This window comes from Raphanus sativus, unplaced genomic scaffold (genome assembly GCF_000801105.2).
Source record: "Raphanus sativus cultivar WK10039 unplaced genomic scaffold, ASM80110v3 Scaffold2588, whole genome shotgun sequence".
Classification (NCBI taxonomy): domain Eukaryota; kingdom Viridiplantae; phylum Streptophyta; class Magnoliopsida; order Brassicales; family Brassicaceae; genus Raphanus; species Raphanus sativus.
Window position 1 is genome coordinate 1 of NW_026617896.1, and position 14,847 is coordinate 14,847.

Below are 14,847 nucleotides of genomic sequence, written 5' to 3' on the forward strand. Positions count from 1 at the left end.
AAAGTGTTCTCTTTACAGTATTATTGTTACCCATCATGACAACTTATAAATCTTTGTCGACGCTGATCCCCGGTCAAGAAAACAGTCAACTGATTCTTGTTAAGCTACTATGAAGATGGAAAATCAAATTACCAACACCTCGACTGTACAACTTGAAGTTGATTTTGGTAGATTCTAAGGTAATGTGTTACTAAATTTATAGATCTCTGCTATATACTGTTGTTTGGGTAGAATAGTTTGGTACCATGTACAAATTTTTATCGTTGAATGGTTGTACGTCTGTTTCAGGGGAAAAAATTCAAGCTACTATTGATCATGAATGTGTCTTATACTTTGTCGATGACTTGCGAGAAAACAATTGGTATTCTATCAAAGATTTTAAGATAAAGACAAATGTTGGTAAAACCAGGACAACCAACAACATCTTTAAACTCAAATTCACTATATCAACCATAGTTAAGCCCATCCCTTCTGTATCATCTTCGTTGTACTTCTATCATTCCAGTTTCGTTGATATTATCCATAGGAGGCTTGACTTCCAAATTGCTGTTGGTAAGTTATAGTTGTTCGTGGTTATATAAGTTACGTTTCAGTTTTGTTAATTAAAAAGTTATTATCTTGTGTATGTTTAATGACAATATTTATTTCAGATGTTATCGGCGTGGTAGTTAGTTGTGCATCAATCCAATTTCTTTTAAATGAAGAAGCAAAGATCAACGACCTGGCATTTCTGAGTTTCAAAATAAAAGATCATAGGTATAATAACTATCACTTTATAAATAACACTACATAAACCCTAATGTTATGTATTGTCATAATATGTTTGTTATACATAGGGAACGTATAATCGAATGCCAAGCACTAGGTGACACCGCCGTTCAATTTGAGAAAAATCGTGTTCGTTGTCGACAATCTGGAGATCCTGAAATTTGCTTATTACGATTTTGGCATATTAATCAATTCCGAGGTGGTATTATTTTGTTCATCTTCATTCGGTTAAATTGCAGACTGCGCTACTATGTATTAATTTCCCTCCAAGTTTAGTTTTTCTTACAGGTATGCACGAATACAAGCAGGTACTGTGGAACCCTGATGTACCTGAAGTTAACGAGCTACGAGCAAGGTATGTTAAGCATATATTCCTATCAAGAAATCATATTATTTCTTATTTGGTTATAACTTTAAACGCAGATTCTTCTTCGCATCTTGAATCGGATGAACACTCATCAGGATAGAGAGTGATGGTGGCGTTGGGAACTAAATATCTTCATGATTATGTTGAATCTCTGGTTGGATAATTTAGTCAATGTTTTATATTCGATGGTTGGATAATTCAGTCAATGTTTTTATTTAAGCAATGTTGAACAATTACGTTAATGTTTTTTAATTAAGTTAATGCGAAGTTTCTCCTAAGTTCTGCGAAGTTGGATAACTATATAGTTTGATCTATCGATAAAGTTTCTATTATTATTACGATGTCAGACCATTGAAAAAGTGAAACTAACACAAAATCTGACCTATTTCGAAAAGCCGAACAATTGATTAAGTGAAACCAGAAATTGGAACAATTGATTAAGAGAAACCAGAAGTTGGATAACAGTTAGAACATCAAGATTTACACAAGACCTAATTTACACAAGACCTTCAACCCCATATTTATTAACATAAGGGTCGCTGTTTATTAAAGACTGCCTGGAGTACTCAACCTCGGACAAACGCGGATTGAACCTGAAGTCCGACATTCCATCTTCGGTCTCAAGCCATATATCAGCAGGACCAACAATATCTGTATAAATAACGATTTTAGTAAACGTTTAACTCAACTATCACATTTAAAAGTAGACACAGAAACTACACTTACTCTAACAATGGCAAACTCTCCACATCTTAAGGGCCACAATCACCTGTCCTCTTCTGTTTTTAAGACCATCCCGGAAGGCATAGGCCTGCTTGCCAGTTATCACACATTTTATCTGGCTGTCACTATTGAGAGAATGTGTGTCAATTACAATATAGATAAATTTATCTTGGATAATTTGTTACTTTCTACTTACATGTTGTTCCTTATGTAGAACACCATCCTTGGTCTTGTAGAGTCATCAAAATGGACTTCCGTATCGAAGACCACTCCCATTGTATCTACCATATAAGTGTTATTCAACTAAATCAGTTCGTTTCACTTAGTTTCACTTACCTATACATAGTTATACAATGTTCTAAATCAGTTCGTTTCACTTAGTTTCACTTACCTCTACATAGTTACTCAACTAAACAATGTTGCGATTACCAACATCTACATATGTGTAATATATTTTAGCAGAACTCATACCTATGGGATAGTTTTGTTCCCTGTAGGACAAGTGAGGGATTGCATGGATGTTCATGAAGTCCATGAAGAGCCGATTGTTCAGAGGCTCGATGGTGCGGACTTGTGTGCTGGGCGTAGCAGATAGTCTGAACCGAGACTTAGTTGCCTGGAAACCTCCACTGGAATGTTGAACTTGTACCTGAAAGATTTCCACCCACTCCCTCTTTCTCCTCGAAGCCTCTAAACTTATCATTATCCCCATAAACGCTCATCTCCATCTTGGACCCCTACATTAATAAATAAAGTACAAGGATCACTGTCGGTAAGATAGGTGATGTTATGAATGACAAACCTGAGAGGTGATGATAACACTTACATCTTCATCTGCGAGGATATAGGTATTGAAAGGTATGTCGGTAAGATATGAGAGTAAATAGACAGGGTAGACCCTGTGTATTTTGACTCCGAAACGCCAAGACCTGAGCATGGGGTTATAACAAACCTCAGAAAGCTTATTGTAGTGTGTCATCTTGGAGTTGTTTGTGAGATTCGTTGTTTGTAGAGAGGAGAGATGATAGAGGAGATGAGAAATGAGATGATGAATCGTTTCTTTTCTGGTTGGTGAATTTTTCAGAGTGACTGAAGTAAGTTACTTCGGCGGGAGTGGAGTTTAAATGCAATGAGATGATGGTTTCGTGGCGTTTCAATGCAAGTGTAGAGTCGCAAGTGTAGAGTCGCAAGTGACTGATTATAAGAGACTTTTTCAATATCATTAATTACAGGAGGTTTGGAATATTATCATTAATTACAGGATTTTTCGATATCATTAATTATCTTTTTCTATTTGTTTGCAAAATAAAAAAATATAATATCTAGATATACATAGTTACATAATTACAGATGGTTTCGTGGCGTTTCAATGCAAATGTAGAGTCGCAAGTGTAGAGTCGCAAGTGTAATGATTATAAGAGACTTTTTCAATATCATTAATTACAGGAGGTTTGGAATATTATCATTAATTACAGGATTTTCGATATCATAAATTATCTTTTTCTATTTGTTTGCAAAATAAAACAATATAATATCTAGATATACATAGTTTCATAAATTTAGACTATCTAAATTCTGAAATTTTGGTTAGTTTCATAAATTTAGACAGTCAAAATTAGTTAGTGTCACTTAAATATATAGAGTTATGCATAGTTCTAAAGCCTATATATACTATTCGAGTCAGAAGCGTGCTTGTGAAGTCGTTACGGTTTGAAAATATGTTTGAAAATATCAAAGGGACACGCTATAACCTTGCGAACATAATATTGCCTTGCAGATAGTTACCTAGAATTTCTTAGGTGTACCTAGTTATACAGAGCAACGCAAAAGCCTGTAATCGGCAGGAGAATAATCACCTTATTGGCATGCCCACAACTTGGCCTTTCCTTGCGAGCTTAATATTGCCTTGCCAGTGTTTCCTTTTTTTTGGACCTGCCTGTGAGACTAGAGATCTAAAGAACCTCCTAGAAGCTTATAAAATATTTAGATAAACATTATAATTATATTCACATTAGAAGTGTATTTCTTTCAAAAAGTATTATATTTTGGTTATAACTATTAAAATAAAAAGTTACGCTATGGTGTGATTAAATGAATATCTAACTCAAATAAATCATGAAATGAGACAGTTATTAAAATAACCCACTCGGTGAGTTTCACTAAATTATTCACAGAATATTTCTTTGTTGCATGTTCGTTTTTCAAAGTTTCAAATCAACCCATGCGCCTGTTCTTGCAGTGATAAGTCGTGTCTTCTCGTCTTCTAAAGACGTCTATCAAAATACTGTTAAGTGGGATAGTAAATACAATCCTATCGGTAAGAGGATCATCCCCATTATAAGTAGGTTTATCACCTGTCCAAAAACGTTAATCTTTCCATTTACTCGATTAAACGAATATCTCGAATATCTCTCCACACTTCTCCATGTCGAACTTGGCTTCTCTCCCTCCTTCCATCCTCCATAAGATTCTCTCAAAGGTAGCAACACTTCACATCTGGGACTTCGGTAGTGCAAGAATTGCTTTCTCCGGGGTTAATCAAATCGGCAGAGATGACTACTTATATCGATCTGCTGATCTCATTCACTTCGATGATTGGATTAATGAGGTTAATGCTGTAAGAAAATTCCGACTTCTGTGCTACCAAGCCGGTAATCTAGAGGCCATCTACTTGCGCGGTATGTATGAGTTCTTCTACCTCCATTTACTTGATCAAGGAAGAGAGAAAATCCATCTTGCTGCTGAGAGAAGATTGTTGTTGGCCAAGTATGTAGATGGAATGCTCAACTTAGCGTTTAGTGTAGATGATGGAGGGTTGGTTCACAACTATCCTAACTTTAGTCGTGAATTTGTTGATCGGATGTATTACATGATCAGGAATAATAATCCTCAGCCCATTGGGGTTATGAAAAACGTGAGGTGTTTATGTCTATACTGGAAAGAATAAAGCCTTGTTCCGTCTCACATGATTACCGGTGCTCCGCAATAGAAGAACCGGTGTTTGTAGTCTCCTAAGATGGATCAAGAACACATGGGATATGCGATCATTGTTTCTGGCAATGTGCAGTTTGGGACTTCTGCCATGAAATTCACATGACCGCTGCCCACTGGCCAATTGAAGATTAGTTTCAGATAATGTAATGTCTACTTTTACTAAGTTTCAGATAATGTAATATATAGTTAGACAATATAAGTCCCAGAGTTATGGCATCTAGTTTTATCTACATTTCTTAGATGTACCTAGTTATACAGAGCAACGCAACAGTGTTTCTTTGTAAAAAATAGTTATGGTTGTATATTTTAGATAAAAATTATAATTATGTTCGTATAGAGATATCTAAATCCCACGTGTTTCTTACTGAAATTGGAAACTCAAGTTGTGTCTCCCAATGTAAAATTTTCAAATGTATTTAAAGTTGTATTTGAGATTAAGGGGTAACTATAACATTTCTCTGCAAGATTTACATATTAGAGTTCCTTAATAACACTACAGGAAATGTGGGTATTAATAGCGGCCGTTAAACGCTATTAGTCCCTTACCATAGCGTTTCCTTAAACGCTCTAACAGCGCCCGTTATAATAGGTCCGACACTTTCTATAGCGGATCTTTCGTATGCTATAGTTAAGTAAACAACGATAGCGTCGTTTTCTATGCAATTGTTAAATCTTATAATAACATGTTATAATTGTTATTAATACTCATTAATCTGAAGTTATCTATAGCAATTTGTTATACAAAGATAGCAAATGTTTCGTGTTATTAAATCGTTTTATTTACCCGAATATTTAATATATATATATATATAATTATAAATTGATTTTATATTTTTAAAATGGATTATTTATTTCGAATTTTTGTAATTTTTAAAATTACTCATATTAAAAAAAAGGCCAGCGTAATACATTTCCTTGTTTAAACAAACCATCAACACTACAAAATGAAATATTATCAATCTACCACTAACAACCCTTCACAATCATCCCTAACATAAAGACTATCATCATCAGAAGCTTCATCACACAGATCATCGACTTCTTGGACAGGTAAAGCTGCAGCACCTAAAACCTCTTCTGTTTCCAACTCATGGTAGCCTCTAGGTGGTGCTCTCATAACAACATACCAATTACAATTATCATCTTCCCTAGAGTAGAAAACCTGTTTTGCTTGAGAGGGCAGAATGAACGGATCTTTCAAATAAGCTGCCTGGTTCATATGAAGGTTAACGAGAGTGAAGCCATCTTCTTCCTTCACACCATTCCCTGTGTTAGCCCAATTGCATCTGAACAGCGGTACTTTGAACATGTGATAGTCCAGCAGTAAAATCTCCTTTATAACTCCATAATATGTAAGCATATCAGCAACTTGTCTCATATCTCGAGCACTTGATCTACACATGCTAAATGCTTCATAACTTACTCCACTGTTTTGAGTCTTCCGCTTAACCGCATCCGTATGAAACCGCTGGCCCTTAATAATAAACCCTTTATATGCTAAAGCAGCATTTCTTGGTCCGAATGCCAACCACCTCAACTCCTTAGAATGACTATTTGTTGAGTCTGACTGAATCTGCGAAGACAACATGTTCATCAATCGAACAATTCAACAATCTAACAACGTGTTCATCATCAAGCTAAGAGCTAAGCAGTATTGTCAATCTAACAATCTAACAACGTGTTCATCCAACAATCTCGACATGTTCATCAATCCAACAAGATGAATAAAATATTATAGAAGAAAACGAGTTGGAGTTGAAAACCTTTTTTTTAACCCATTCTGCAAACTACTCAGTATGGTGTTTCCACAGCAGAGTTTCATTTCTAGCACATCGAGCATCATTAGCTTGTAATTCTTCTAAATGCATCCTGATTTGACATTAAACAACAGGTTTGAACAACAAATTATAATTAAAAGTAGATGAAACAGAAAGGGTAACCTCTTACTCAACATAGGGATCCATAGATGCCATGTTCATTAGCACATAGCGATGAGCAATGTCTCTATCTTTATCTGAAAGGGTGACCTTTACTCCCTTCTGCAGAGGTCGACCTTCAACCACGACTCTATCAGCCTCAATATCTTCATTACGATTAACTGGTTCTTGAACTTGTACTAAATCTTGAAGGAACTCTAAACAAAATGCAACACATTCTCCAGCTAAATACCCCTCAGCCATACATGCTTCTGGCCTTGCATAATTCTTAACAAAGGCCTTTAGTGTTTTCATGTACCTATAACTCAGTCAAGCAATATTAATATTAGTCAAACATCATTGCAAGAAATACATTAATCGAAGCAAATGAGTACATCAAACCTTTCAAATGGATACATCCAGCGGAAGTGAACTGGTCCTCCCAAGCGTGCCTCTTTTGAGAGATGTATTGGAAGGTGGAACATGATATCAAAAAGAGATGGAGGGAAGAAGCGCTCCAGTTGACACATTGTTTCCACAAACTCTGTCTCCATTAATATAAGTTTCTCCGGGTCAATGATGCGTTGGCACAACCTGTTAAAGTAGCTGCATAATCTGTTAATGGCAATCCTAGGACCACTATGCAACAACCCTCTTAATGCAGCTGGTAACAAGTTCTGTACTAGCACGTGATGATCATGCGACTTTAAACTACCTAAATTAGGAGGGTTAACTGAAACACTATTTGCAATATTTCCACAATAACCATCAGGACCTCTAAACTGAGATAACCTTTTGCAGAAAATGGTCTTCTCTTTCTTCGATAGCCAATACGATGCTGGAGGTAAGTATGTTTTCGAACTCCTAACCTCTGTGTGCAAGTGACTTCTGATTCCAATATCTGCTAAGTCTTTTCTTGCTTTCAAACCATCTTTTGACTTCGAACTTTGCATCAAGATAGACAGTATAGCATCCGACACATTCTTTTCAACGTGCATAACGTCAATATTATGACGAACATGCATATCCTAAGACATTAAACAAGAAACTGTTAGGCATATTCATATACAAGAAGGAGAGAATATAGTTCATGATTACTATGCTTTACCTTCCAGTAAGATAGTTCAAAGAATATTGATCTCTTCTTCCACCGCCATAGATCATTTGATTCTTCACACTCTTCTTCTTCACACTCTTCTTCTTGAACCATCTCATCATCTTCCAACTCTGGTCTTCTCCTTTTTTTCTCCTTATCTAGAGGTCTTCCAAAATCATTCCTAAAAGCTTGTAATGTCTCATATATCTCAGCGCCAGTTTGTATCCTACTCGCATTCCCTTCCTCCACTGTGTTGTCGAACCAAGCTTTTTTATATCTGTAACGATGGCCAGGCGGTAGTCTCTTTCTATTTCCCATGTAGACAAACTTGCGGCTGAACTTAAGCCACCTAGAAGGTGTATCCTTTCCACATACATTGCATGCTTGTTTCCCCTTCACTTTACATCCAGACAAGGTTCCTAATGCTGGATAGTCACTGATACTCCAAAGCAGCAAGGCTCTAAGTGTGAAATTCTCCTTCGCAAATGAGTCATAGACTTCAATACCCTCAGCCCACAAATCTTTCAGATCATCTATTAATGGTGCTAAGTAGACATCTATGTTATTACCAGGAGCTGTTGGACCAGGGATCAGCAATGTCAACATTATATTCTCAGCCTTCATACACATCGTTGGAGGCGTGTTGTAGTTCACTAACAACACTGGCCATGTGTTGTGATTGGTGTTTTGCATGGAGAAAGGGTTCATCCCATCTGTAGAAATTCCAAGTCGAAGATTCCTTGGTTCAGCAGCAAAGTCTGGCCATTTATCATTCACTTGTGCCCAAGAGATAGAATCAACGGGGTGTCGCATCGTACCATCTTCAGTCGCATTGGTATAGTGCCAACGCAGATCTTCAGCCATCCTCTTTGATCTAAACATCCTCCTAAACCTGTCCTTGATTGGAAAATATCTAAGGACCTTTGCCGGAATCCCCACATTTATCTCATTACTGTGCTTATCCATTTCCCATCTTGAAACTTTGCATCTTGGACAGCTTTGTAGGTTCTCATACTCCTTCCTATACAGTATGCAATCATTCTTGCAAGCATGAATATTGTCGTAGCCGAACCCAAAGATCTTCAGAAATTTCTTGATTGCATCCATACTCTTTGGAAGCACATTGTCTTCAGGTAGCATATCCTTAAGCAAAACCAACAGCTGATCGAAGTAATTCTCAGACACACCACTTTTAACCTTGAATCTGTAAAGTCCCATGATTGCTGAAACCTTCGTGTGTTTGATTGTATACAATCCGAGTACAATGGCGTTTCAGCGTCTCTTAACTTTTTCCTAAACTCAGTTTCCTCTGCTGCTTCATCACCATCATTTGGCTCCACCCCACTTTCATTCGTCTGATTTGGACCATCTTCATCCATGGAGAATGCTGTCTTAAACAACTCATATGCCTCCCTTTCATTGCCAGGACCAGTGTCTTCTTTAGATTCTCTTTTTTCACCATGAATACTCCAACAAGAGCTCTTGTACTTCTTATCCATACCCCTAATCACTAGATGCTCGACTATTTTATCAACTAGCTGATGGCTTAAATTGCGGCAGTCTCTGCAAGGACACAGCATTTCAGACAGATTTCCCAATCTTCTTGCTGATGAATACACGAAATTAGTTGCTCCTTCTGAGTACTCGTCACTATTCCTACATGATATATCAGAAAAAGTAGTTAGCTTTCTTTCAATCGGTGAATACAAGTGAGCTCGAGAGATCTTAGGTTATACCTTGGCAGCCAAACCCACGTCTTATCCATTTGCGTTATTTCAATCGGTGAACGGAACTAAGAGTCATCCAAATCAAAGATAACGAGACATACACATCTTTCAGATCTTAGATTTGTTCTGAAAAAAGAGGATGTTTTGTTTGGAGTTGTGTTCTGAGAGAAGAGAATGAGAAAAACAAATGAACGGTTCTGATCAAAGTAAGTTCAGTAAATCAAACGGTGTAGGATTAATCAGTCTGCGATCTTAGTGGTGGCTCCTCATTGGCTTAGAAAAGAACGGCTCTGATCAATGATGGCGAGATGTATCCATCGGCGTATGCAATTTCCACGTCTGCAATCCTGTAGGTTACTCCCCATTGGCTCTGAGTATTAATTTTGTTTGAAATCAGAAAATTAACATAAAATAGATTTATAAGCAAAAAAAAAGTAAATTAAATTTTAAAATTTTTATTACTAGTATTCCAATTTTTAAAAAATAATTTCGTATATATATAAAATTTTTATATGAGTTTTTATAAAACTCATCAATATAACTCATGTATTCATAAACACTAAGACATAGTTGTATGTACAAAGACTATAGAGTTTGGAATTTTGGACAAATGAGTTTTATAATTTTTTTAACAAATGTCTTTTATAAAATTAAGATTACAATATGATTTCTTATAATTTAAAAATCTATCATCTAAAACAATTTAGGGATTTGTTTGGGGTTTAGGGATTTGGAATAAGGGTTTGGAGATTTGTTTGGGGTTTAGGTATTTCTTTGGGATTTACGGATTTGGAATTAAGGTTTGGAGATTTGTTTGGGGTTTAGGGATTTTTTTAGGGTTTAGGGATTTGGACATAGGGTTTGGAGATTTGTTTGTGGTTTAGGGATTTGTTTGGAGTTTAAAGATTTGAACGATAGTACACAAGATTATATCTTAATATTACACATAATATTTGTTTTTTGTTTGTGAACTTACACATAATATCACACATAAATATTACACATAACTTCACATAAGTTCAAACTAGAAATACAACTAGAGCCGTCGAGAAAAAAAAACACAACTAGAGCTACATTGTTTCAGACTTTCACACCAACTTCAGTTTATCATTTGGCCATGCCACAACCGAACCTATTACATCAGAGATGTATTCAATCTCTGAATTTGGCCTCCACACCTTTGCATCACCAATCTTAGCCACTTCAACCCACACCTTGCTTGCATTTGGACCCAGGGGCACAAAGTGACACAGCTCTTTCGGATCAGTTGAAGCCACTCTTCCTTCAGCTACCTTACGTCCGGTGTTGCTGCAGTCGAAGAGAATACACTTCTGCTTTGCACTTTTGGTGGTACTAGTGCTGCCTGACCTCTAAAACTCAACAAGTTCCAACGTCAACCAACAGACAAACAAATACAAGGTTATTCATTTCAATAACATACCATTGCTTTTTTCTTTGCTGGTTTGGTAGGTGATGCTGTTTTCGTGGCTGCAGGTTTTGCAGGTGTTGCAGCTGTAGTGATCGAAGCCATGATTTCAAACTTGAGGAGTGGCCATGCGATTTTCTCGTTAATTGCATCACCAATCAAAAACATCTCCGCAGTTGGCCTCCACAAATGAGCATTATCTTTAAACACCTTCACCACTTCAATGCTCACCGCATTTGGACCCAGAGGTATATTGTTAACCATCTCTTTGGAATTAGATGAGCACAGGAGACCTTCAGCAATAACCTCTTCTTCTTCTGAAGTCCAGTCATAGATTTTGCATCTTCGAGTTTCGCCTTCCTTGTGTTGCTACAATGTAACAAGCTAATGATGAGAGACCTATACTTATGTCGAAAAAGTACTAGATTAAAAAACTTTACCATCGATACATCTTGAGACGCTACTGGATTCCTGTCCAAAACCACTTTATTTATTGGCCAAGCTACTTTGCATCCCACTGCGTCCTCAAGAGATAATACATCTGTCGTAGGCCTCCAGAGAAAAGCTTCCGAGATTAATGCAGACTTAACAATAACAGCCACTACATTAGGACCAATAGGCACACGACCAATTTTGTACATCGGTTCATCAGAGCAAAATTCTCCTTCACCAACAACTACATCTTCTGACTCAAACCAATCCAGTATTTGTACTCTGACTCCTTCTTTGAATCCAACACTTGTCTCAGATGTTTCAGTCTCACCATTAGTTTTCTGTGAGAAGAGAAAACCATTATTAATTATTAACTGTAATCAGACCAGTTGAGTAAATGTAGTGAAAACGAGTAACTTCTTTCCAGCTAACTCTCGGACCATGCCCTTCAACTCTTCAATCTCACTAGCCATATCAGCAATCTTTGCGTCTCTAGATTGCAGAAATGCTAGTTTAGTAGCCGTAATCCCTCTACCAAACCCCCTTACTCGTCCAGGTTTGTCTTTTCCCAAAATCTTGGTGACAGCATCCTCCCTTATGTTATCAGCAGCTGATGTAGAGTCCATTTGACTATCAAGTGACTGGATTTGTTCCTGATACGAACATTTATACACAATATAACTCAATGATCATAATCCAAGAAGATGAAACACAATATATAACAAGTTCCAGAATTCTTACAATAGTCTCAGCATATTGAGGCTTCACGGGTCTACCATCAGCGTGAGTATGTCCCGCAATCCATACCTTACTCCTACTCACTTTTTTCGGGTCTTGACTCTTTTTTTTCTATATGAAATACATACATATATCTCAGTACACAGAGGTTTAATGATTCTAATAAGCTATACAATATATAGATGTTTGAGTACATATTACTTACCATATCATAAGCTAAACGAATCATTCCTTTGCGGCTGGTGGTATGAGGAATCTGATTTTTTCTCAGCTCTCGGTACCTATTACTTATTTCCTACAATATAAATATGAATGTGACTAAATCTATAAGACATGAAATAAGACATAATTAAATTTATAGAACATGACATATAAATATGGATAATTTACCGTGAATCTTGAGGTAGTCTTGCTCCTAACCCAAGTGTTCCACACTTGTATAGATGGGACGTTGCTGGGTTTTAATTTTAATCTCTCAGCAGCAGTCTTCGCTGCCCGTACTTGTGACACTAGCCTTGACTTCCCAGCCCTCCACAAGCTTCCCAACTGCTTGAAAATAACAGCTTTATGCCACTCTTCTTGCAAGTTAAACCTCCCCTGCATCAAAATAAGCAAAGGTCAAACATGTTTATAATGTCATATTGTGGTTCAATAAAGCATATATATACCTGAATTTCTTCCCACATTGTTGCTTTAGTCGCTGCATCAAGTCTTCTCCAATCAGAAAGTGTTACCGGAACATGTTCCCTCACAAGAGGACCAAGAAAAGATGATAGTGTTACTGAACCAGGTCCAACATGCTCACCAAAGTCAGTGAATGTGACCGCAACCTTTTCATTAGGATTTTCAGCCACTCTACGCATCTTTGTTGGTCCTTTTCTATTTTTTTCTTTCACTTCTTCCCCTTGTAGCTCAACTCCTTCGTTACTAGGAATCTCATCATCTTGAGCATTGCTGACTTCTTCGTTCCCTTCCTCATTGAGAACTTCATCTTCTACCATATTAGCAGGTTCTCCATCATCCTCTTTCTGTTCCTGTCCTTTCAAACAAGCTTCTCCTTCTTCTTTATCATCTTCAGACCTTGCCTTCTCAGCTTGATCAGCCACTGGTGTTACATCTTCCGGTGTTACATCTTCTACCTCATCATCTCGCGGAATATATTCTGGTGTAACATCTTCTAGCTCATCATCTCGCGGAATATATTCTGGTGTAACATCTTCTAGCTCATCTTCTACCTCGTCATCTTGAGCAGCCACTTTCTTGATTCTACTACTTCTTCTCGTTGGCGTTAGAACTAAAGCCTTTGTTGGGGCAGCCACTTTCTTTGTTGTTCTTTTCTTCACTGTTAGTGTTGGATCTACTACATCCAAGCCTTGATTACGTCTACTCCGACGAGAACCAACTTGTCCTCCTCCTCTTGTTTTTGCCATTTCTGAAACTGATAAACAAATCCAAAATCAAATCGGAACCCACAATCATATTCAAAATCTAAACCGAACAAACCCATAATCGAATAATGTGTTAACGCGGACATGCATGTGAAAAGAGATTCGAATCGAAGAGATTCTATGAACTAAACTGATAATATGGAAATTAAAACCAAACTAAACATCAAAACCGAATTGCATGTTCAAATCGAAACCGAAAATCACAAACTTTCACATGTCCAAATCAAAATCAAATCTCAAAATCGAATCGTTTTGCCAAAATCGAATCCCAAAATCACATGAAGAAACAATATCAATCGATGAGATATAACACTCGAGAGTTTCTGAGAAACATACCTGCTGAAGCTTCGATTCGTGAGAACACTCGGGAGTTTCTTAGAAACAGTGAGAAAGTGAAGAGAGTGAAGAATGATCTAGAGTTTAAGGAATCGAGACGTATTTGTTTACTTATTTTTTTTTTTGCTTTAAAATAATATATTTTTACATTTACGATAGCTAATATCTTTGGATCTGCAATGGTAAGGCGGCTTCACTTTGTTAATTTACGCGGTCAAATTCTTTTCTTTTCCCGCGATTACAAACATAGCGTTTCAGTTTAATAAACGCTATTATAAAGGCCAGTGTTGGTATACAATAGCAGAGCTGTAAAAAACGCTATACTACGACGCTATTAATACCCACATTTCCTGTAGTGGGCCAATCAATTCTTTGTGTACACTTTTCAATAGATTTTCTTTCATGATCCTCTTTCTCATTTATCATATCAACTGCTACTTTGCATGCATAAATATCATCGACGTCGATTTGTTTATCAGTTCCATTTTATTTCATACATGACATCACTTATTGAGATCTCTTTATTGTCTCAGGTACCTGAATATCTTTTAGTCATGTTTAATGTCTCTTCTGAAGATCATTCAAAAACTTTATTTCCTCTTGACCATTACAATTTATGCTCATTTCCATTTACGAGGATTCTTATTTTTGGAACCGATTTGTATACCACGCTATAGGCGTGACTAGCAGTTTGATATTATTCTTCTAGAACATCAATTCTTATTGGAGCATTTGCAGCTGGTATTGTGAGTTGACCACTCTATTTATGTGGGTCAGTCGTCAATGTGCCTGACAACTGCGTTACTAAGCTTTGTAATTGAATTATCTTTTGCAATATATTTTACATTCTCTTTAGTCCGAGGATCAATGATAATT

At 36.8% G+C, this 14,847-nt stretch overlaps 3 protein-coding genes across 5 annotated transcripts; 1 reads left to right on the top strand and 2 right to left on the bottom strand.

The window, feature by feature from the left end:
- Positions 1 to 4,283: 4,283 nt before the first annotated feature.
- LOC130505798 (uncharacterized) lies at positions 4,284 to 4,805 on the top strand. The gene has a single exon (XM_057000406.1). The coding sequence runs from the start codon at positions 4,284 to 4,286 to the stop codon at positions 4,803 to 4,805; it is 522 nt and encodes a 173-aa protein (XP_056856386.1).
- A 937-nt stretch (positions 4,806 to 5,742) lies between these two features.
- Positions 5,743 to 9,958, bottom strand: LOC130505796 (uncharacterized). 2 transcript variants are annotated; one of them, XM_057000403.1, is made up of 4 exons: positions 7,171 to 9,958; positions 6,800 to 7,087; positions 6,616 to 6,721; positions 5,743 to 6,425 (listed from the first exon to the last, which is right to left on the bottom strand). In XM_057000403.1, exons 1-3 carry the CDS (start codon positions 7,791 to 7,793, stop codon positions 6,640 to 6,642), a joined length of 993 nt encoding a protein of 330 aa, XP_056856383.1. In that variant the 5' UTR covers positions 7,794 to 9,958; the 3' UTR covers positions 5,743 to 6,425; positions 6,616 to 6,639. Both variants share the same exon structure in this region; 1 of them encodes a protein (XP_056856383.1).
- A 548-nt stretch (positions 9,959 to 10,506) lies between these two features.
- Positions 10,507 to 14,123, bottom strand: LOC130505797 (uncharacterized). Of its 2 annotated transcripts, none has more exons than XM_057000404.1 (9): positions 13,972 to 14,123; positions 12,856 to 13,625; positions 12,578 to 12,784; positions 12,393 to 12,482; positions 12,191 to 12,298; positions 11,890 to 12,102; positions 11,458 to 11,790; positions 11,033 to 11,386; positions 10,507 to 10,961 (listed from the first exon to the last, which is right to left on the bottom strand). In XM_057000404.1, exons 2-9 carry the CDS (start codon positions 13,615 to 13,617, stop codon positions 10,680 to 10,682), a joined length of 2,349 nt encoding a protein of 782 aa, XP_056856384.1. In that variant the 5' UTR covers positions 13,618 to 13,625; positions 13,972 to 14,123; the 3' UTR covers positions 10,507 to 10,679. The 2 variants fall into 2 exon arrangements, with proteins under 2 accessions (XP_056856384.1, XP_056856385.1); XM_057000405.1 differs by having other exon boundaries at positions 10,741 to 10,954; positions 13,972 to 14,122.
- Between the last annotated feature and the right edge of the window lie 724 nt (positions 14,124 to 14,847).